General features: G+C 43.2%; 2 protein-coding genes across 6 annotated transcripts; one reads left to right on the forward strand and one right to left on the reverse strand.

Annotated features, from left to right (window-relative positions):
• Positions 1 to 255: 255 nt before the first annotated feature.
• On the forward strand, positions 256 to 4639 carry LOC308098970 (uncharacterized protein). Of its 3 annotated transcripts, XM_080447452.1 has the most exons (8): positions 256 to 827; positions 933 to 992; positions 1192 to 1293; positions 1408 to 1473; positions 1669 to 1770; positions 1885 to 1950; positions 2146 to 2247; positions 3823 to 4639. In XM_080447452.1, exons 1-8 carry the CDS (start codon positions 260 to 262, stop codon positions 4032 to 4034), a joined length of 1278 nt encoding a protein of 425 aa, XP_080303578.1. In that variant the 5' UTR covers positions 256 to 259; the 3' UTR covers positions 4035 to 4639. The 3 variants fall into 3 exon arrangements, with proteins under 3 accessions (XP_080303578.1, XP_080303580.1, XP_080303579.1); XM_080447454.1 differs by lacking the exons at positions 1885 to 1950; positions 2146 to 2247; XM_080447453.1 differs by lacking the exons at positions 1192 to 1293; positions 1408 to 1473.
• LOC308098971 (ubiquitin-conjugating enzyme E2 Z-like) lies at positions 2805 to 21191 on the reverse strand. 3 transcript variants are annotated; one of them, XM_080447457.1, is made up of 7 exons: positions 20502 to 21191; positions 17917 to 18211; positions 14560 to 14683; positions 8963 to 9035; positions 7645 to 7832; positions 7100 to 7211; positions 2805 to 2906 (listed from the first exon to the last, which is right to left on the reverse strand). In XM_080447457.1, the coding sequence occupies exons 1-7, from the start codon at positions 20712 to 20714 to the stop codon at positions 2880 to 2882; spliced, it is 1032 nt and encodes a 343-aa protein (XP_080303583.1). In that variant the 5' UTR covers positions 20715 to 21191; the 3' UTR covers positions 2805 to 2879. The 3 variants fall into 3 exon arrangements, with proteins under 3 accessions (XP_080303583.1, XP_080303582.1, XP_080303581.1); XM_080447456.1 differs by lacking the exon at positions 2805 to 2906 and having other exon boundaries at positions 6670 to 7211; positions 17920 to 18211; XM_080447455.1 differs by lacking the exon at positions 2805 to 2906 and having other exon boundaries at positions 6672 to 7211.
• Positions 21192 to 23033: the final 1842 nt, after the last annotated feature.

Genomic DNA, 23033 nt, shown 5'->3' on the forward strand with positions numbered 1-23033 from the left:
GAATGAGCTCATCTCTGCTGCTGCATACCGCACTATTGAAGAGAATAAATGGAACAAACCCAAGATCCTTCCATTAGCAGAAGATGTAAAGAAAATGCACATGCACATGAGTGACAAGCAGAAAATGTACTATGATGAGTTGTTGGATGTGGAAAACCAAACCAAGAGTGAAAGAAAAGGAATTTGGAGCAATCTTGCTAAAGTGACTCTGGCACAGATTATCACCTTCAATAGAAGAAGAGAAGGCGAGGTCTCTAACATGCTATTGCAAACGTATGTCTCCAGGGACATGTCCAAAATTAATGAAGATATTGAGCTAGCACTGTCAGAGGTGGAAAAAAAGCTCTGCCATCATTTTGAACGTGTGGAAATTCGAGGGAAGCGTGGAAGGAAAGTGCCTGTCATCCTTACTCCAGCAATGGTGCAATCTCTGGATCTGCTAGTGAAGGAGAGGAGTTCATGTGGAGTGGTGGATGGAAACCGCTTCTTATTTGCCAGACCAGAGTATGACACAAGATTCAGGGGGTCTGACTGCATTCGTGAGTTTGCTAAAGAGTGTGGGGCCGAAAAACAGAAAGCTCTGACCTCCACAAGCATGAGAAAACAAGTGGCTACTCTGTCTAGAGTCCTGAATCTACATGACACCGAACAAGATCTTTTGGCAGACTTCTTGGGACACGACATAAGGGTACACAGGAAGTTTTACCGCCTTTCTGAAGGGACTTTACAGTTGGCAAAAATCAGCAAGTTACTGATGGCCTGTGAACAAGGCAGACTGGCAGAGTTCAAGGGGCAAAGTCTGGACCAGATAACTATCTCCCCTGATGGTAATAAATTATGAGTTGTAAGGGAAAAGTTGTGTGTTGCCTGTATAATTTAAACTTGCACTTATTAAATTGGATGCCAACTTCATTTTCTTTGCTGTCCTGCAGATACTGCAATTACAGAAGATTCCAACTCCGAGTCGGACTCTGAGGATCCAGCCGGAAAAGGTTTGTGTATATTTAAATTGGTGTGCTTGATGACAGTAACTCTTCCTCTTTTTTTTTTCTTTTTTTTTGGTTACTTGTTTTAATGTTGACATTCCAGACGTGTAAAGCCTGTGATAATTTTTTGGTTGTGTGGCATAGGATTAACCTTCCTATATAGGCTATATAATTGTGTTTTCTCTGAATGTTTTTCCAGGAGGAGGAGGACAGTCAATGAAGAGACAGAGGGTGCAAGCTGTGAATCCACTCCAGGGGAGCGGGCAGAGGTTACATCATCGCCCTCCACACGCCAAGAGTTCAAAAGGTGAGCTTGCGGGAACTCCTTACCAAAGGAGTTACCAAAATAACTAATCTTAGCCCAAATCCGCCCTCCAAATACAACAGTGATGCCAACTTTATTTTCTTTGCTACCTTGCAGGTTCATCTAAAGTCATGGAAGATTCCAACTCCAGCGAGTCTGAGTGTGAGGATCCACCCGGAAAAGGTTAGTGTATATTAGAAAAGTTGGTACAGTGTGCTTGATCACAGTAACTCTTCCTTTCATTTTTTTTGTTACTTGTTGTTTTAATGTTGACATCCCCAGACGTGTAAAGCCTGTGATAATTTTTTGGTAGTGTGGCATAGGATTAACCTTCGTATATAGGCTATATAATTGTGTTTTCTCTGAATGTTTTTCCAGGAGGACAGTCAATGAAGAGACAGAGGGTGCAAGTTGTGAATCCACTCCAGGGGAGCGGGCAGAGGTTACATCATCGCCCTCCACACGCCAAGAGTTCAAAAGGTGAGCTTGCGGGAACTCCTTACCAAAGGAGTTACCAAAATAACTAATCTTAGCCCAAATCCGCCCTCCAAATACAACAGTGATGCCAACTTTATTTTCTTTGCTTCCTTGCAGGTTCATCTAAAGTCATGGAAGATTCCAACTCCAGCGAGTCTGAGTGTGAGGATCCACCCGGAAAAGGTTAGTGTATATTAGAAAAGTTGGTACAGTGTGCTTGATCACAGTAACTCTTCCTTTCATTTTTTTTGTTACTTGTTGTTTTAATGTTGACATCCCCAGACGTGTAAAGCCTGTGATTATGTTTTGGTAGTGTGGCATAGGATTAACCTTCCTATATAGGCTATATAATTGTGTTTTCTCTGAATGTTTTTCCAGGAGGACAGTCAATGAAGAGACAGAGGGTGCAAGCTGTGAATCCACTCCAGGGGAGCGAGCAGAGGTTACATCATCGCCCTCCACACGCCAAGAGTTCAAAAGGTGAGCTTGCGGGAACTACTTACATGCTCATAGACGAGTCAGAGTGATGTCTGAGGCTGATATGTGAGCACAAAGATTTTGTTAGTCTGATCCCATTCAGGGTCAGAAGTTGGCGGTAATGCACCAAAATATGATTGCCAACCGCCGTAAAACCACAAGTAGATTTAAGCTGAGGCTGTGACAGGGAGATAGACTGACCAGAGCTATGCCCACCGGCTTATGTCAGTTAAGATGTACTACATATTGCACCCACACCGGCTGTCTCAGCTCAAACCCAAGCTATTTCATTTAGACACTTCAGCTCAGAAATAACCAGACAGTTAATGAACCATTTACCATTTATTAACCATTACCATATTAACCATTACCCATATATGCAATGATATTGCATTAAGTTTGGCGGTGTGACTCTGCTCATGTGATATTACAGATTCCTGTGCAAACATGACACAGATCTTCAATCACGAATCCCCCAGAGCAGAGCATTTGATTCAATTCAATTCAATTCAAGTGTCAAATCACAACAAGTTGTCACAAGACACTTTACATGTACACTCTGAGCAAGCAATTTGCGACAGTGGCAACGAAAAACTCCCTCTTAACTGGGAGAAACGTCAGGCAGACCCTAGGCTCTAGGGTGGGGCGGCCTTCTGCCTCGACTGTGTCGGGGGAAAGAAGAGAGAGGGAGAGACAGAGGAGAGACAGAAAGCATAAAATACAGTTTACCATAACATGGAACCTTCAATGCATAATTAAACAACCACAATCATAATACAATCCATAGAACACAGTACAATACACAGAATCATAGAACCACAGTACAAACACAGAATCAACCTATAACAATAATAACTAGATGCCACGGGGAGGAGGCCGGGGAGGTGGAGGGAATTTGAAAACAAGCAGCTGTACTCACCGCTTGAACAGAGAACAGAGGCTGCTTAAATGAACCGCCCGAGTTGCACTGTGGGTATGAGGGCGTGAGTAATTAGCTTGAAGCGAATGAGAATGACAAGAGGTTGAACATACTGACTTAAGGAGTACAACTGTATAACTGATAGCGAATGGGGGGGGTCCGGGGAGTGTGAATGAAGTACATGAACATTCTGCCTTCTGTGTCTACATGAATTATCGTTGCACTGAATTTTCTGTGGTCAACATATCCCTAATGGTGGGAAGGCAGGAAATTCAGACAGGTTTCCCCTTTCAGAAGCAGAAATACTTTATTGATACAACAGTGTAAATAATAAGGCTAAAATGTACACTATGAATGCAGTATTAATGTCAGAGTATACTAGAATATCATGCATTGAATTATTGTACAACACTTGGTAAGTCAGTAGTGCACATTTTAAGATGTAAATTATGGGGTTATAGCCCATATAAATTAAGAAGTAAATTATGGGGTTATAGCTGCGGATAAGTCCAATTGTTTGATAACCAGGCAGAAATAAATTACCGTGGGGCATCTTGTTGGAAAGAGTCTCGCAATGAATGTACTGTATACTTTAATGTTTAACAATTTTCGACATATTTTCTTGCATATTAAATGTATATTGCAATCCCATTGCTAAGGTACCAAACAGCCTAAAAGAAAGAAGTGGTCAACGGAGGAGGTGAAAGCAGTTGAAAGCTCTTTGATGGAGTTCATCCGAATGGGGAGGACACCTGGAAAGCAGGATTGTGAGAAGTGCATCGCTGCGTCGCCTCAAGCACTATCTGAAAGGACCTGGCAAGCAGTGAAATTCTTTGTTTACAACAGAATCGTTTCAGAGCAGAGGATGTAGCCTTTTCTCTTTGTGTCTGTCTTCTGTGCCTCTCTCTCTGTCGCTCTCTGTCTCTGTCTCTGTCTCTCCTTGATCAGCCATCTCATTTTATTGTGTGTATTTTCCATTTGTTTTAAATTTTGTGTAAAAAAAAAGGGGGGCACGGCGCAGTCGGTAGCGCTGTCGCCTTACAGCTAGAAGGTCCTGGGTTCAATTCCTGCTGGGGACACTGTGGGCGCTGGGGGCGTGTTCCCTCCTCCACGTCATCAGTGCCCATACCCTGGGTGGGGTTGGCGAAAGGGCCTTTCTGTTTGGAATTTGCATGTTCTCCCTGTGTCTCCTAGGGTAGGTACCCTCACAAAAAACATGCAGTAATCCTGGTCTCTAATGCCTCCCCCTGGCCAGCCGGGACGCTTGATGGAGGGGAAGGGAACTGGTTGGAATAACGTGTTCCTTCCACGCGCTACGTCCAACCAGGGAAACTCCCCCCTGTCAGGTGACAAGAAGGTCAGTTGGCTCTCATGCCTGAAGGAAGCATGAGCTCGGCCCTGGCCTCCCTACTGTGGGGGACTGGTGTAGTGCTGGTGTAGGGCTGGTGTAGTGCCCAGGATCACTTAGGAAATTGGCACCGGGTGAAAAAAATGGGTTACAAAAATCGCGGGAAAAATATTAAGAAAAAAAAAAGTTGCATGCTGAATGAATAGCCGATCTACAAGCTCACAACGCGTCGCACTGTGCGACGCGTTGTGAGCTTGTAGATCTGGTATTTTCAGAGTGCAACACCTGAGCGCAACCATACATAAGATGACTTGTCTTTTAGTTCTATTGGATTTTAGTACTACTCCACTAGTTCCTCTTTACATTTTGTTTTTATTTTTTTTTAAAGTTTATTTGTTGAGGAAATGGTCAAAATATTTAGTCTTAGTCATCATAGCTTAGTCTTCATTTGGTTTTCGTCAGTGAAAAAAGGTAGTCGACAAAACATTTTTCATCATAGTTCTAGTCGCCGAAATCAACACAGGGTACAACCCATCTTGCCGTGTCCGTTGCACCCAGGGGGCCGTGTTGTAAAATCCCAGCTCGCTACTGCCAGAGTCCCCTGAGGGCCACGTGTTGTGCAGCCCAGCTTGTTGTACATTTCATATGATTGAAAAATAAAAGATCATCCATTGTTATTAGAGCTACACGTTTATGTTGCTCAATAAAAAGTTGCTTTGTTTTGCCACACTCCAGAGTATACTTCCTTCTTTAAATGACAGCTGTGAGATGTTTTGATGCCATGTTCATTTGTACAGTATATAAAACAGTAGACATTGCAGTAGACATCAGATATAACAATCTTGAAATATTGTCAATACTAGGTTTATGCAGTCAAAATTCAAAAAGTAGACTAGTACTACACCAGAGGAATGTATAACATGTTTTATTTTTTCAGACCAAAAAATGAACAATTTTAAAATATTTATACGATACGATAATACTTTATTGTCAGTTCACACTGAAATTTGTCTTGCGACCCAGCAGCCATGTATGCAACAATAAACAGTACACACATTTGACATGACACAAGAAAAACAAAACAAAATACATACATAAAGACATACGAAGACAAGAGCAGTGTCCACCTCTCAGCCTACCCCTGGCCTATAACTCCTGATTAAGCCTCAGTGTCGTCTGATGGACAAAGGACCTCTTCAGTTTGACCTTATTGTATGTAGGAACACTATCTCCTTCCTGAAGGCAACAACCTATATTCTCCATACAAAGCATGGCTAGTGTTTGAAGTGATATTCCTTGCCAACCTTATCATACTGTCATTATACGTAGTTGTATAGAGCCTCTGAAGTGGTTGTCCAACAATCTTTGAACAAATGTTCAGTTGCTGCAGCAGTTGTGACTTTAAGGCTACGGACAGACATCCATACCAGGTGGTACTACAGTACTGAAGAACACTCATAATAACAGAAGTGAAAAACAAAAGAAGAATCTGTCTACTAGCGCCAAAAGATCTCAGACGGCGAAGGAAATAGACTCTTTGCTTTGTCTTCTTACCCACTGATTCAATCTGGTCTTTCCATGACAGAAGGTGGTCAATTACTACTCCTAGGTATGTATACGAACATACCTGGTTGATCTGTTCACTATGAATAGTAATGGGGGATCTGTGTATCTCTAGTGGGGCACCAAAAACAATCTCCTCTGTCTTTTTTGTGTTAATGATAAGAGCGTTGTTATCACTCCACTCCACCACCTTATTTACTCTGTGTTGGTGCAGTCCAGGATCACGGTTAGCCAAAAACATTTTAGTTTTGTACTTTACTTTTGATGCTAATACTTTTGTACATACTTTTGTACTTTTACTAAGTAAAACATTTGATTACTTTTTCCACCACTGCAAAACTGTACTGCCATTTGAGGCATTGATTTCTCATTTCTGCATTAATGGTTTTACTCCTAGGTCTAGAGATAGGGCTGTGTTGTGACCCTCTGATATGGCCATGGAGATTTTGCAGTATGTTTTTTTTCCCCCTAAGACAAAATACATATGGAGGATGGAATAAAAACACAAATTGGTACTTATTTGATTGTTATTAAGTAAACTAAAGCTGTTTTTATTTGTATCACATTAAAAACGGGTGATTCATTCTATATAGATGATTAAACTCATAAGAGCCAATGAGGTGAAGTTACTGACCAAAAGGTTTTAGCTTTCGTTCTTTTGTTTGGAGACGGTCCTAACAAGTAGGGTAAAAATGTGGTAATTTATAGTTTTCCCTTCTTTAAATCTGAGGTGATTGTATTAAAATAGATTTTTTTCCACATTCAGGAGTGTAGTTTATATGTTTCTACAATGTTTAGAAAGTGTGGTCCTGAAAAGGTCAGCATTAATCAGAGGTCCTATAGTTTTCCCTTCTTTAAATCTGAGGTGATTGTATTAAAATAGATTTTTTTCCACATTCAGGAGTGTAGTTTATATGTTTCTACTATGTCTAGAAAGTGTGGTCCTAACGAGGTAAGCAATAACCTCGGGTCCTAAGTAGATAACAAATACAAGTATGTGTGTGTGTGTGTGTGTGTGTGTGTACCTGTTCAAACCCAGGTTCATTGTGGTAGGGGTTCTCAGTCATCAGAGACTGAATGGAGATGAGAACTGAAGAGATGCTCTGAGCAGGACTCCATGCTGGGCCTGTCCACGTCCTGCACACACACACACACACACACACACACACACACACACACACACACACACACACACACACACACACACACACACACACACACACACACACACACACACACACACACACACACACACACACACACACACACACACACACACACACACACACACACACACACACACACACACGTTTATTTATGTCCACCTAAACAGAAGTACAAGGATTTTAGTAGAAAATATAGTACTTTTACTCCACTACATCTCTGAGGAAAATATAGTACTTTTACTCCACTACAATTATTTGAAAACTTTAGTTACTAGTTACTTTGCAGATATAAATGATTACATTATATAACATATATTAACTAGTCCCCCCAGGAAAACGCGAACGTTCTCTCTCTCTCTCTCTCTCTCTCTCTCCTCCCCCCCCCCCCCCCCCCCCACACTCACCCCAGTATGGAGAGGCAGACCTTGCCGTTGCGGTAGAAGTTGGGGTTGAAGCGGACGGTGTTGTGTCCCGTGGTGATCAGCTTGACGCGGGGGGGGTGGATGGGGTAGTCTGGAGGGCAGCGGAACAGGAACAGGAAGAAGCCCCCCTCGTACGGCGTGTCGAACGGCCCCGTGATCAGAGCGTGGATCTGGGGGAGAAAAACAACAACATGGAGGAGGAGGAGGAGAGACACTCTAAGAAGTAAAGGGACAGACGGATCACCGTGCCAAAACATCTGCCTCCCATCCGCTTCCATTCTATCTCCCTGCTAAAAACCTCTGTATCTCCTTCACTTTTTACAGTGGGCAAAACGAGTCTCGAGGTAAAACATAGTCTCGATGCGCCATCGCTCTGCAACGGTGACTCAAAAATAGCAGATCTACAAGCTCATAGCGCGCGCTATGAGCTTGTAGATCTGCTATTTTTGAATAGCCAAAGAAATCTAAAGTGACACAGATGCGTTCCAGGCCTTAATGGGTTAAGACAGGGAACGCATGTGTGTCACTTTAAAGATCTCTTTGGCTATTCAAAAATAGCAGATCTACAAGCTCATAGCGCGGCGCTCGTAGATCTGCTATTATTTGAAAAATCGAGATTTTTTTGGTCAAATCTTTGAATATATATACTTCTTTTTTTTTTACTTTTTTAACTCAAGTCTTTGCTTCTGGACTGGTGGGGGTCCCTGGAACACTTTTTTGAGATGGGGGTCCTGACATGAAGGTTTGAGAACCACTGATATAACAGCATAGGTTTTTCCGTATGGGATTTAGAAGACATTTGTAGAATCCCCCCAGAAGCAAAGATTTGCAAAAATCTACATGATTTTTCTAAAAAATAGCAGATATACAAGCTCATGGCGTGGCAATCGGTGCTGTGCTATGAGCTTGTAGGTCTGCTATTTTTTTAATAGCCAAAGAAATCTTAAAATGACACAGATACGTTCCTCGGTCTTAACAATGGGTTAACGATCAAACTGAAATCATAATACAATGGAATTCCATCATTACATAGTTAAAACAAAACAAAACAAAACAATAAAGAGTGATTGATGATGTTGGTCTTCACATAACTCCACTAAGGCTCCAGTTACATGTTGTAATCAGGGAAACAGTTGATCAAACTAATTGATTTAAATCGGTTTTGATAAAATAGTCCCAAATAGCAGATCTACAAGCTCACAACGCATCACAATGTGACACGTTTGTAGTGTGTGCTTTCAAGACGCTCTGGTCTTCAGGTCACAGAGGGGTTAGGAGGGGTCAGGAGGTCAACTCTTACCTTGGTCATGTCCTGAGGATCAGGAACCACGAACATTCCAGGAGGAGGTTCTTTATAGATGGACATGATGTCCCTACAGAGAGAGACATTATAAAACATACATTATTACATCCATACAGGAGGTTCTTTATAGATGTGTCCCTACAGAGAGACATTATAAAACATACATTATTACATCCATACAGGAGGTTCTTTATAGATGGACATGATGTCCCTACAGAGAGACATTATAAAACATACATTATTACATCCATACAGGAGGAGGTTCTTTATAGATGGACATGATGTCCCTACAGAGAGAGAGACACAGAGAGAGAGAGAGAGACAGAGACAGAGAGACAGAGACAGAGAGACACAGAGAGAGACAGAGACAGAGAGACAGAGACAGAGAGACAGAGACAGAGACAGAGACAGAGAGACAGAGACACAGAGAGAGACAGAGACACAGAGACAGAGAGAGAGACACAGAGAGAGAGACACAGAGAGAGACAGAGAGACAGAGACAGAGAGACAGAGACACAGAGAGAGAGAGAGACACAGAGAGACAGAGAGAGAGAGACAGACAGAGAGAGACAGACAGACAGACAGACAGACAGACAGACAGACAGACAGACAGACAGACAGAGGGAGAGAGAGACACACAGAGAGAGACACAGAGAGAGACACAGAGAGAGAGAGACAGACAGACAGAGAGACAGAGAGACAGACAGAGAGACAGACAGACAGAGAGACAGAGAGAGAGATACATTATAAAACATACATTAACCACTTTAGCCCTATTTTATACCTATAGGCTATTTGAAATGGCCGATCTACAAGCTCTTGTGAGCTTGTAGATCTGCTGTTTATGATTGATCATACACAGCGGTTTGAAGCATACATAACAGACAACACTGTCTTCAATCAATCTTTACACTTAGTTAAGTCACTAAGTTATTTACACTAAAAGTGCTTATAATGTGGTTATGACAACAATATTTATCTCAGCTGTCCTACTGTCTGTCTCTCAGCTGTCCTACTGTCTGTCTCTCCTACACTGTCTGTCTCTCCTACACTGTCTGTCTGTCTCTCCTACACTGTCTGTCTGTCTGTCTGTCTCTCCTAACTGTCTGTCTCTCATCTTTCATACTGTCTGTCTACACCGCCTGTCTCTCAGCTGGTCGTCTGTCTGTCTCTCCAACACCATCTGTCTCTATGCTGTCCTACTGTCTGTCTCTCCTACACTGTCTGTCTCTCAGCTGTACTACTGTCTGTCTCTCCTACACTGTCTGTCTCTCAGCTGTCCTACTGTCTGTCTCTCCAACACCATCTGTCTCTCAGCTGTCCTACTGTCTGTCTCTCCTACCCTGTCTGTCTCTCAGCTGTCCTACTGTCTGTCTCTCCAACACCATCTGTCTCTCAGCTGTCCTACTGTCTGTCTCTCCTACCCTGTCTGTCTCTCAGCTGTCCTACTGTCTGTCTCTCCAACACCATCTGTCTCTCAGCTGTCCTACTGTCTGTCTCTCCTACCCTGTCTGTCTCTCAGCTGTCCTAATGTCCGTCTCTCTCTCAGCTGGTCTACTGTCTGTCTGTCTGTCTGTCTCTGCCTCGTAGTGGGCTGGTAGATCGGCTATTTACAAAAATGTTGACTCTTTCTTACATTATTTGACAATTTGGCCAATGTTTGACCAGCTTTTATAGAATATAGTTTATTGATTACTTTTGATGCAGAAATTCTCTTTTTAAGAGGTCTTAAAAGTCTTTAAATTGTCACTTCACTGTCACACCCCCCCCCCCCCACCAAATCATGACCCACAGGTTGAGAAACACTGCATTAGATAATTGTATTGGTTAATCCACACTTAATGTTTCATCTTAAATCCCACCAAAAGCCGGCCCTAAATCAAGTAAGACTCCAGTGGCTTCCTATAGTAGCTATAGGCTCATGTGTCTGTATGCTTCTGACTACATTAATGGGAGAAAGAGTTCAAACGATTACTAGGGGTGTGCCGATACACTAATTTCACCAAACGATACGATATTTGGCTCACAGCTTCGATACGATACGCACTTTTTTTATTATGAAAAATATATGGGGGAGAAAAAAAGCAAATGCAAACAAATAATTCTGTTTTTGCATTATTCAGATATGCGAACTTGTAGCTTTTCAGCTACAATAGCCGTTTTGAATCCAAATAGGGCAATAGTGTGACACCTGACCCGAAAAAAAAAAAACATGTTGTCACCATTTTCACCTCGGGGCTGTTTGCATGCCTGATTATTATTATTGGGGGAAAAAAAAAAAAACGATTTGAAAACGTATTTTTTTTCTCTCAAAACGATACATATCGTCACGAAAACGTATCGCGATATATCGCGGGACGATATATCGGCACACCCCTAACGATTACACATAACAATTCCTTATTCACACATCGGGTGCCAAACACGGTAAAAAACGTGTTATTAGTCTTTATGTTTTTTTAGTTTTAGGGGGGCTAGCGCAGCTCTGGAATCACCCACGGTGACTGTGAGAAGGAAGGGACAGATGGATCACCGTGCCAAAGAAAAACATGGCTCCCCGTCCGCTCCCGTTCTATCTCCTTGATGAAAACCTCCGCAGCTCTGAAACTTTTTACATTGGGGAAAACGAGTCATTTTCGATGGGCGATTACTCCGTAATGGCGACTCGCGTGAGAGATGTTATTGTTCCAGGCGTTAGCCAGGACCATCGATCGTCGTGCACGCATCCATCGTTTACGTGTGGGTGCTCGCCGTGGAGTCCACAGCTATGAACAGCACAGCGTTACAAACGGTGAGATCTCTGGCACTCAGCGTAATCTGTTTTAATAAAATGCTGGCAACCGTTGTGTTAAAAATAATAATAATAATCATTAGTGTACAAATAGTTTAAAATATGCTGGTGACAGCCTGTGTAAAATACATCACTACTATTTGAGTAAACTGTCCCTTATGTTGTAACTTCCATAATTAACCTCTTCCCAGAGATGAGTCAATTCAGGGGATTTTCTTTATTGTGTGTAACTTTCCTTTTTCTGATTTTGCAGGCCTTGATGATGCAACTACTGGGCCCCGCGCGCCACACACACACACACACACACACACACACACACACACACACACACACACACACACACACACACACACACACACACACACACACACACACACACACACACACACACACACACACACACACACACACACACACACACACACAGAGCAACGGGCCGGGTACCCGCGTTTGACGGGTGAAAATTTTACTTTGATAAGATCACGGGCACGGGCGGTACTGAACTAATCGCGGGCGGGTATCATTTTATTGTGAAAATCAGAGAGCACTGTTTCCACCCAAACAACGTCACTTGTGTAACTTAACAAAGCACAACTGCATGGAAAATGCTCATGCTGGGGTCTATTCCACGAAACCTGGATTAGGGATAAACCGGGTTTAATCGGCTATCCTGGCTTAAATTATCCAGGAATCGGTTTCACGAAAGCTGAGTTAGCTCAGCAGATTAACTTAGCCAGTAAACCTGGATATGTTTATCCATGATCCTGTTTCACAAAAGAAATTTTAAGCAATCCTGCCTTAGTTACCATGGCAATTTAGCTGTGAAGTTAGCCTGGTCCGGACCAGGCAAACAGCCAAGCTTTATTAATCCAGTGCCTTGTTCTTCAAGTTTTGTAAAATAGCTGTTAGTCCAATGAGTTTTTCCACACTTATTCAATTCTTATGCGAAAATCGAAGATCTACAAGCCCGAAATGTTTTTGTCTTATGGTGGCCGGGGGTCCCCGGCCCCCCATGGACCCCGCCCCCGTGGACCCCCATGGACCTCCGGACCCCCGTGGACTCCCGGACCCCCGGCCGCCAAAAGGCAAGCTTTTCACTTGTAGATCTTTGATTTTAGAAATTAGAAAATTATTCTAAGTGTGTAATTATAATTCCAACATTCACTTAAACTCCTTATGTTTAAGCCTAACTGAATTATATATTTATGGATTTGTATATAAATTAATTGCATATTTTTGGACAACTTGTGCATTTAATTTGTCTGCAATACTTTGCCACGCTTTCTCCCTGGATCTATATTTATTGCGGCTGTGTTTCCTCTACATTTTACTTCCTTGTATGATTCCATGAGCTGCTGCAGTGCTGCTGTTCAGCCACAGAGAAGAACGCCGCTCTGGTTTTGGGCTCCATGATTGGTCAAGTTCAAGGATTCTGCTATCGACTTTCATGGTCTTTTATAGGAATATGTGAACTCACATTCAGCCTGGTTTAACGATCCTGGCTCGACAAACCTCTCCTTCTCAGCCCGGCTTGGCGTTCGTGGAACTGAATAAACCAGGCTGAACAGCGCAGGCTTGTCAAACCTGGATTTGCCTTTCAAACCAGGATAATTTAATTCCGCTTTTGTGGAATAGACCCCTGGTCAGTTATCTTAACTCACAAAAACACATTGAACATCCTTTTAAACCTTCAAATTAAAACTATCTGCTGACGTAAACAACGACACACGTGTGCTGCGTAGATGCGCGTTCGCGCGTGGCTTAAGCTCGCTCCTCCGTCTTCACTTGATTTCTGTACAAACCTGACCACACCGCAGCGAGAGATATGTTTAATGTATGTAATATGTTTTGCTGACTCTTGTTGTAAACCTATTTTCCCTTTTGGGACATTAATAGAAGAATTTGAATGTAGCGCTGTTGTTGAAGGCTGCTATCTTTTTCAACACACACTTTTGAATAGGATTTACATTTTACACGGGTAAACGGGCGGACAACGGGTCGTTTATTTGACGGGCGGGTCTGGTTCGTATTTTGAAATAATCACGGGTGACGGGTCGGTCTACGGATCTGAGTATTGACGGGCGGGCGCGGGCTCTCAAAATTTGACCCGTGCAGGACTCTGACTGACACACACACACACACACACACACACACACAAAGCAAAGCAAAGTTTGTTGTTTACCCAGGGTGTTGGACTAAGTTAACACTTATTTACAGCCAGGCCCTGCATGGAAGCCTTGCTCAAGGGCTATTCAGCGGTGATTCATGATTGATGTGATGAATTGGGGAATCGAACTAGGGACCTTCCGGTATCAAGGCCGCCCCTCTAACCACTAGGCCACCGCTGCCATTAACCCATTAAGACCTGAGGCCGCTTCTAAACATTTTCTAAATCCTAACAGTTTTTCGGAAAAAAATGTAAAAAATTAATTTTCACGATTTTTCAAAAATAGCAGATCTACAAGCTCGTAGCGCGGCACTCGGTGCCGCGCTACGAGCTTGTATATCTGCTATTTTTGAAGAAATCTAAAAGAAATCTAAAAGTGACACAGATGCGTTCCAGGTATTAATGGGCTAACACACACACACCACTAGGCCACCGCTGCCACTAACACACACACACACACCACTAGGCCACCGCTGCCCCACACACACACACACACACACACACACACACACACACACACACACACACACACACACACACACACACACACACACACACACACACACACACACACACACACACACACACACACACACACACACACAGCCCCTAAATGTAATAACGGGTTTGTGTTACCTCTTGATCCTGAGGATGCACTGCTGGGAAGCCTTCTCGTTGTCCCAGTCGGTGCTGAGCGTGGGGTCCCAGGAGGTGGCGTGGATCTGGGACAGGAGGCCGGCCCCCGCCGCCACCCCTCCGACTAGGGATGCAAATCATCCATTCATTCATTAATTGATAGTTGATAATAACCCATCATCGATCGATTAACCTGTTAACACATTGAATGCCAATCGCGTAGATCTACGCGAACCTATTTAAAGCCGCAGCGTGCCAGTCGCGTAGATCTACGCGAACCGCCGATTCCCATTGATTTTGAACCTATTTAAAGCCGCAGCGTGCCAGTCGCGTAGATCTACGCGAACCGCCGATTCCCATTGATTTTGCCCCAGGTGCACTTTCCGAATTTTTTTGATCCATTTCCGTTTCCGGTCGGAAACGGAATTATTCGGGTTCCGGTTTTTTCGATCGTATCCGCTTCCTGTCTGGGATCCTGTTTAAAACTCGATTTTCTCGGTTGTTGTTTTTCTCCTCGCTGATCACTGTTTAGCGTTGATCGGCTGTAGCTTCAAGATGGCGGCACGGATTTGGAAACTGTTTTCGCTGGCCGTTTCTCACGGATCCGCCGTGTGTTTAGAACCAAATGAACGCGCACTTTTAACTTATTTAGCGAGGTCTGTGGCGACATGAAAAAAACAAACAAACAACAATAAAACGCTGGCACTGGTGAGTACATTATGAGATTAAACTCTGGCATGGAATGTGTTAATTGATAAGCCTGGTAACCCCCGCCACCCCTTCCGGAAATCTCATTTGCATTTGATTTCAGGAATTGGGTCTGGGGGCCTGAGGGCTTATCTGGGCGTTTCTGCGGAGTTCATAACATGAACGGTCCTATCAGCAGGGTTGTCCCCGACTCAGGATTTTATTGAGCCGACTCAGTCTTGCGGGTTTAATGCAGGAGGAGTGGTTATATCGCAGGCAATCTGGGAACCCATCGCCAAATCAAAAGGAAAAACAGCGCCCCTCTGCTGTTTTTGGGCGGAGTAGCCGCCCCTATAAGTGGGGTTGGGACACCTCATTAGTACACCCTTCGCTGTACTGTGATTGGCTCATAATTAGTACACCCCTAGCATTAGTACACCCCTAGCTGTACTGTGATTGGCTGACTCTATTGGCTGACTCTATTCAGCACTGTGATTGGCTAGCGAGACACATGATGAAATCAATAACCTATAAATAGGACTATGCATTTAAGTGAGCTTCCATCACTGTGATGACCACACCGCCCACTTCACACTGGGTGTGATTTTTTACTTATTCATTTGGCTCTGGGCGGAGCTATACGGTGGAAACCGTGCTCAGGGAAACCGGGGTTTTGGTCTGCCTTCAGCCTTTCACTTCCGGTGGTGCGACTACGTTTTCATTCCCACTAACAATATTTCTCCACGGAACACTAACACCACTTCTCCCAGAGAACACGGATGGTTTGATTATAAGCCCACTTGTTTCTATGATGAAAGAGCGAGTTAAAATGTTACTAACTTTCCGTGGTCTTGTCGGCTTCGAGGACGCTGTTGTTAAATGAGTTTCGGTTTGTTTCCAGTGGGGAACGAACGGCGCCCACGTAAATCCCGCCCACTACATTTGATTGGGTATAGCGCGGCCTGCTTCCTGATCTGATGGCACGCCCACTTGTAGCCAATGCGCACGGGTTGTCAACACGGCTACCGACAGATTCAAACGCAGAGCAGAATCTGCTCTTGAGAGATTATATTGCAGGTGAAAAGTGAAAACATGTCTCAAAATGTATGCGACACGTTTTGACTATTCACCTGCAATATAACCACTCCTCCTGCTCTCCTTGCAACGCGAGCTTCTCCTGCTAGTTTACCGCGGATAAGGACCATGCAAATGAGATTTTTGGAGGGGGGAGAGGGGGGGAGGGGGGGGGGGGGGGGGGGGGGTTTACCAGGCTAGCGTTTCTTAGGACGTAGGAGAAGATTCTTGTCTGAAACTGAAAATGAGTGCAAGACATAATTGCTTTGATGTATATAACATTAACGAGCATCAACGAGCATCAGCTGGACACACACACACACCTCCCCCCCGGCAGTGCTCTATGGAGTCTGTCTAATTTCTCTCCAAAAGCCCTTGAATATGATTAAGGATTACTGTGATTATGGTAAGCTCACATTTGATATTTCACTAACCCGCCCAAAAAAAAACAGTTACAATTTTTTTAATATATATACATATATTATTATTTATTTATTTTTTCAATTAATTGAAACTCGATAACTTTAATAATCGACTAAATTCTGAACGAAGTTAATGGATAATAGATGAATAGTTAACGTCCCTACCTCCGACCCCATGATGCTATATCAGTGGCGCTCGAACGTTCTCATGTCAAGGACCCCCAAAGTGATATGTATTTGGCCACGGACCCCCATCTCAAAATATGTTGTTCCAGGGAGGACCACCCAGAAGCACAGATTTGAGTTACAGATGTTCGCTTTAAAATAATACACATTCAAAGATTTTCACACATTTTCGCGATTTTTCAAAAATAGCAGATCTACAAGCTCATAGCGCGGCACTCGGTGCCGCGCTATGAGCTTGTAGATCTGCTATTTTTGAATAGCCCAAAGTGTAAAATAATGCTTTTTAGCTCAAATCAAAAAATGACACATATGCGTTCCAGGTCTTAAAGGGATATTTCACTTTCAAAAAAACTTTGGGTCATTTTATCGTCTACTCAGGCTTTTGTGAGCCCCCCAGACCGTTTTTAAGTTGCTTGATTCAGTATTTAGATATTTTATATTCATTTAATCAGACACGCCCCCTTCCTATACAAACCCATTATAACTTCAAACTCCATTTTTAACATGTTAGATTCATCAAAAACACCCGTCCTTGGTTCTGGTGACTCACCCTGCCCTCCTAATACGCGAGGGGGCTGTGTTCTTTTGATAACTTTTTTCATTTATTTTTAATATTTTTTTTGGAAAATGAAAAAAATTAAATACATTTAAAAAATTAAATAAAATAAATGAAAAAAGTAATCGAAAAAACACGGCCCCCTCACGTATCAGGAGGGCAGGGTGAGTCAGCAGAACCAAGGACGGGTGTTTTTGATGAATCTAACAGGTTAAAAATGGAGTTTGAAGTTATAATGGGTTTGTATAGGAAGGGGGCGTGTCTGATAAAATGATTATCAAATATCTAAATACTGAATCAAGCAACTTAAAAACTGTCTGGGGGGCTCACAAAAGCCTGAGTAGACGATAAAATGACCAAAAGTTTTTTTGAAAGTGAAATATCCCTTTAATGGAACTTCATGGATAATAGATGAATAGTTAACATCCCTACCTCCTCCGACCCCATGATGGACCCCGACCCCGGGGGGCAGAGTTGAGGCGGCGGCGGCGTGGTGGTGGTGGTGGTGGTGGTGGTGATGGAGGAGGAGGCTGGGCGCCACGGCCACCACCGGAGGCGGGGGAGGAGGAGGAGGTGCAGGCTGGGACTGGGAGCCCGGGCCCGGGGTCGTCGAGGAGGAGGAGGAGGAGGAGGAGGAGGAGGAGGAGGAGGACACCATCATGGCCGGGGGGGCGGTGGAGAGGCCGAGGAGGAGGCCGCTGGCCGCCGGAGATGGGGAGGAGGAGGCCTGGTTGTAAGGGATGGACGGATAATCGTTATTATTGTTTATCGTGACGACAAACAAAACAAACGCTCACAATAAATCGCCGTGTCGCAGAGATTTTAATTCATCGTGAAATTGTCCTCTCGTTAGGGGTGTGGCGATATATCGCGATACGTTTTCGTGACGATATGTATCGTTTTGGGGGGGGGAAATATCGTTTAAAAAATATATATATTTTTTTTCTTTACAATAATAATAATCAGACACGCAAACAGCCCCGAGGTGAAAAAGGTGACATGTTTTTTTTTCGGGTCAGCTGTCACACTATTGCCCTATTTGGATTCAAAACGGCTATTGTAGCTGAAAAGCTACAAGTTTGCATGTCTGAATAATGCAAAACAGAAATATTTGTTTGCATTTCCTCCCCCCCCCCCCCCCCATATATTTTCATAATAAAAAAAGTGCCATATATCGTATCGTATCGATATCGTATCAATGTCGTGAGCCCAATATCGTATCGAATCGTTTCATGAAATTAGTGTCGGCACACCCCTACCTCTCGTCATACACTAGGACAGGGGTCTTCAACGTTGTCAGGCCAAGGACCCCCTAGCTGAGAGAGATGAAGCAGGGACCCCCTACTCTATATTGTATAAAATTGTTACGATATTATAATTCAGATTACAGATTTGACTCAGTCTGCTCTTTTTTTTCCCCCTCTACACCTATAGCCTCTTTGCCAAAAATAGGAGACACAAAGGAGGCTCTTTGTGTCTCCTACCGGAACCGAAAAAATAACCACGAATTCAAGTCATTTTTGGGGTGAACTATCCCTTTAAACCCTCTGTTCGTAGGACAACACAGACCTGTAAAGAGGACATTTGGTTCGCTCTTATTTCACTCTAGTCTAGGCTACACAAATCGATTCGCCAAATATAGCCGATCTACAAGCTACACAACGCGTTGTGAGCTTGTAAGTCGGCTATTATTGGCGAACGTTGCCCCCCAGGATAGGGATGCTGGGGCTGGGTTCAAGCTGGGTTCTTTTCGCAGATAAGTGAGGCTGGGACCACGCTGTGCAAGACCTGGGATGTTGGTTGTCTAGGAAGTGAAGAACCGGAAACGGTTGAATTTGACGGAAGTACCGCCCAAGGAAATGACGTTGATGCTTTACAAATCTGTTAACATTCTCCGTGAATGAAACAAGTGTTGTGATTGGTCAAAAAAATATCGTTTCCGGGGGAAACGCGTATGACGGAAATCCTACCCACTCAGGACTTCCTAGACACTCGCTGCTTTAGGTCGTGACCAGGCTCTTCTTTTCGCAGATAAGTGAGGCTGGGACCGAGGCTAGGCTGGGACCGAGGCTAGGGTTCAAGTGGTTAAAAACAACTAAAGTGACATTTGAAGTTTTAACCCTTTAAGACCTGAGGCGATTCTTAAAAATGTTTTCTAAATCCTAACAGTTTTTTTTTTAAATCCACATTATTGTGTTTAAAGATTTTTCAAAAATAGCAGATCTACAAGCTCATAGCGCGGCACTCGGTGCGTTTACTCAAGTACATTTTGAATTCCGGACTTTTTTTTTTACTTGCAACGAGAGTATTTCTACTTATTTGCAGTATTGATACTTTTACTTAAGTAAAAAAAAAAAAAAAAAAATCCCCACCAGACCTGTCCCTATACTAGCTGTAGAATACAACCCTCGTAGACGTATTTATGATTCTGACGTTTTCAATCTACGAGAGTTGTAGGGTTCACCCCGCATGGACACAGGGACTTTCAGCACTATGCCCCGTAGACACTCCAAACATGTACAAATTGAAAATAAAGGTGCTTAACCCACACGCTCCAAATGTTAACTCTCGCTACGGGGTAGTAGTTTAATGTAATAATCCATATCTTTCAATAAAGAAGTGTTTTAATGCCGTCTGTGGCCGAACGCCATTTTTTCACCCTGGTTTACTTCCTTTTTACATTGAGTGTAATTCCGGGTTTCACCAGATGGGGAGCGTCACTACCGCCCATTGAGAACTTCCAACAGAATCGGCCACAGACGGCATTAAAACACTTCTTTATTGAAAGATATGGATTATTACATTAAACTACTACCCCGTAGCGAGAGTTAACATTTTGGCCTTGGGGGTAAGCACCTTTATTTTCAATTTGTACATGTTTGGAGTGTCTACGGGGCATAGTGCAGAAAGTCCCTGAGTCCATGGGGGGTGAACCCTACAACTCTCGTAGATTGAAAACGTCAGAATCATAAATACGTCTACGAGGGTTGTATACTACAGCTGAGCTGTCCCTATACCTGGTTGGTGTTGGTGGTGGTCAGGAGGAAGGGTGGTCCGTGGTGGTGGTGGTGGTGGAGGAGGAGGTGGTCCCCAGGTGGTCCGTGGTGGAGCTGGAGGTGGTCCCCGGCCGGCAGCAGAGGCAGCGGGGCCCCGTTCCCCAGGCTGCCCGGCCCGGACACTCCGTTACTGCTGGTCCCTTCTTCTCCCAAGCTGCTGCTGTCCGCCATCATGGGCTCAGAGAGGCTCAGAGAACGCTTTAATAAACGGTTCTGACGGTGTGTGTGTGAATGAGGGTGAATGCGTTGCAGACAAGACGGGTAGCCGGGGCGGGCCCTACGGTGTCTCTCAGGCCGCTTGAGGAGCTTGTTTTGTGGGATCAGAGCTTGTCCAGACAGCGGCACAGACCGGAGGAGGAGGCCATGATGATCACTATCCTCCAACCCGCAGCAGCGACATGACGGTGCTGCTAAAAAAAAATAAACTATTAACTAAACCTTCTTTTTAGAACCGTGTTTTCTCTCCCCGGCGGCCCCTGGCCCCTGGCAGTTATAGAGCCCTACTGTTAGCTTAACTTAGCGTGCTGCTGGGGGGCTGTTTGGTATATAAAGAGATGAATTAAAGAAGAATAATGTTGTTGTTGTTGTTGTTGTGTGAGAGAGACGGAGGTTTAGTTTTATGGTCTCAGCGGCAGCGACGACATTCCCTTCCTTCCGTTCCTGAAACACGACGGTGCACGTTTCTTGGCAAGGATGCGTTACGTGACGTCACGGATATGAGTCCCCCCCCCTCACCCCAGAAAGCCGGAAGCCCCGCCCCTCTCTTAACGTTTGCCGAAAATGGCATCGATTGTTCAAGTGTTTCTATTTGTCTGTTTTTTTTATTCATTTGTATTTGTGTTATTGTTCAATGTCATTTTATTTTTATCTTGTGATATGATGTTTTGTTTTATTTTGTATCTTTAAAAAAAAACATAAACAACAAAAACAAAAATCTATGGTACTATTTAATGGCTGAATGTTAAAATTGTTTTTCTCCAATAAAAATGAGAAATAGCATAAATCTACTGAGCTCACGAGCTTGTAGATCTATGCTATTTTCGGCATATTTTAGTATGAAAACCATTAAAAACTCACAACACTAACAGGCATCACACACTTCCGGTTATTTGACGTCACTGACGCATCCTTGGTATATTCGCTCTAGTTCTGGTTCCAGGAAACAAGTTGAGCCTCTCAACATGATTTGTTGCGCATAAGGAACTTTTTGCCTCATAGAAACAAGTTGGGCCTCCATCCAACATGATTTCTTGTGCATAAGGAACCTTTTTTTTTTAAACCTTTTTTTTTAAACTCATCTTTCTGGAGGCCATAAGAGGAGGTAGTACCAGTTTCCCGGTAGACAGACGACCCCCCCTCCCCTTTTTTTGTATAATATTTTTTTAATTTTTATTTGCTTTTTTTTTGGACATCGTGGTATTTTTTTCTCTGTTGATTTTTGAACTGTTTGGTTGCTACTATATATGTCTATGAAATTAATTCAAGGACCCCAACGGAAACAAGTCCGCAAGGACTTTTTTGGTCGTACCTTTTAGACAAAAGTATTATAAATGTAACTCTGTTGTTTTACATTCTTTTGCCTAATAAAAATGTCATATCAATCAATACATTTTCAAGTTCTCCATCATGATTTGTTGCACATAATGAACTTTTTGTCTCAAAGGAACAAGTTTAGCCTCCATCCAACATGATTTGTTGCGCATAAGGAACTTTTTGCCTCATAGAAACAAGTTGGGCCTCCATCCAACATGATTTCTTGTGCATAAGGAACCTTTTTTTTTTAAACCTTTTTTTTTAAACTCATCTTTCTGGAGGCCATAAGAGGAGGTAGTACCAGTTTCCCGGTAGACAGACGACCCCCCCTCCCCTTTTTTTGTATAATATTTTTTTAATTTTTATTTGCTTTTTTTTTGGACATCGTGGTATTTTTTTCTCTGTTGATTTTTGAACTGTTTGGTTGCTACTATATATGTCTATGAAATTAATTCAAGGACCCCAACGGAAACAAGTCCGCAAGGACTTTTTTGGTCGTACCTTTTAGACAAAAGTATTATAAATGTAACTCTGTTGTTTTACATTCTTTTGCCTAATAAAAATGTCATATCAATCAATACATTTTCAAGTTCTCCATCATGATTTGTTGCACATAATGAACTTTTTGTCTCAAAGGAACAAGTTTAGCCTCCATCCAACATGATATGTTGTGCATAAGGAACTTTTTACCTCAAACAAACAAGTTGCCTCCATCCAACATGATTTGTTCTGCATAAGGAACTTTTTGACTGAAAAGTTTAACCTCGCCGTAGCTACATCTATATACATCTACATCCATACGCGTGTGTGTGTGTGTGTGTGTGTGTGTGTGTGTGTGTGTGTGTGTGTGTGTGTGTGTGCGTGCGTGCGTGCGTGCGTGCGTGTGTGTGTGTGTGTGTGTGTGTCACTGTATACATCATGGTCATGAACAAATAGCTGAAACCATGTCCCACATCTTAA

This window comes from Gymnoscopelus braueri, assembly GCF_963280865.1.
Source record: "Gymnoscopelus braueri genome assembly, chromosome: 13".
In the NCBI taxonomy this organism is placed as follows: domain Eukaryota; kingdom Metazoa; phylum Chordata; class Actinopteri; order Myctophiformes; family Myctophidae; genus Gymnoscopelus; species Gymnoscopelus braueri.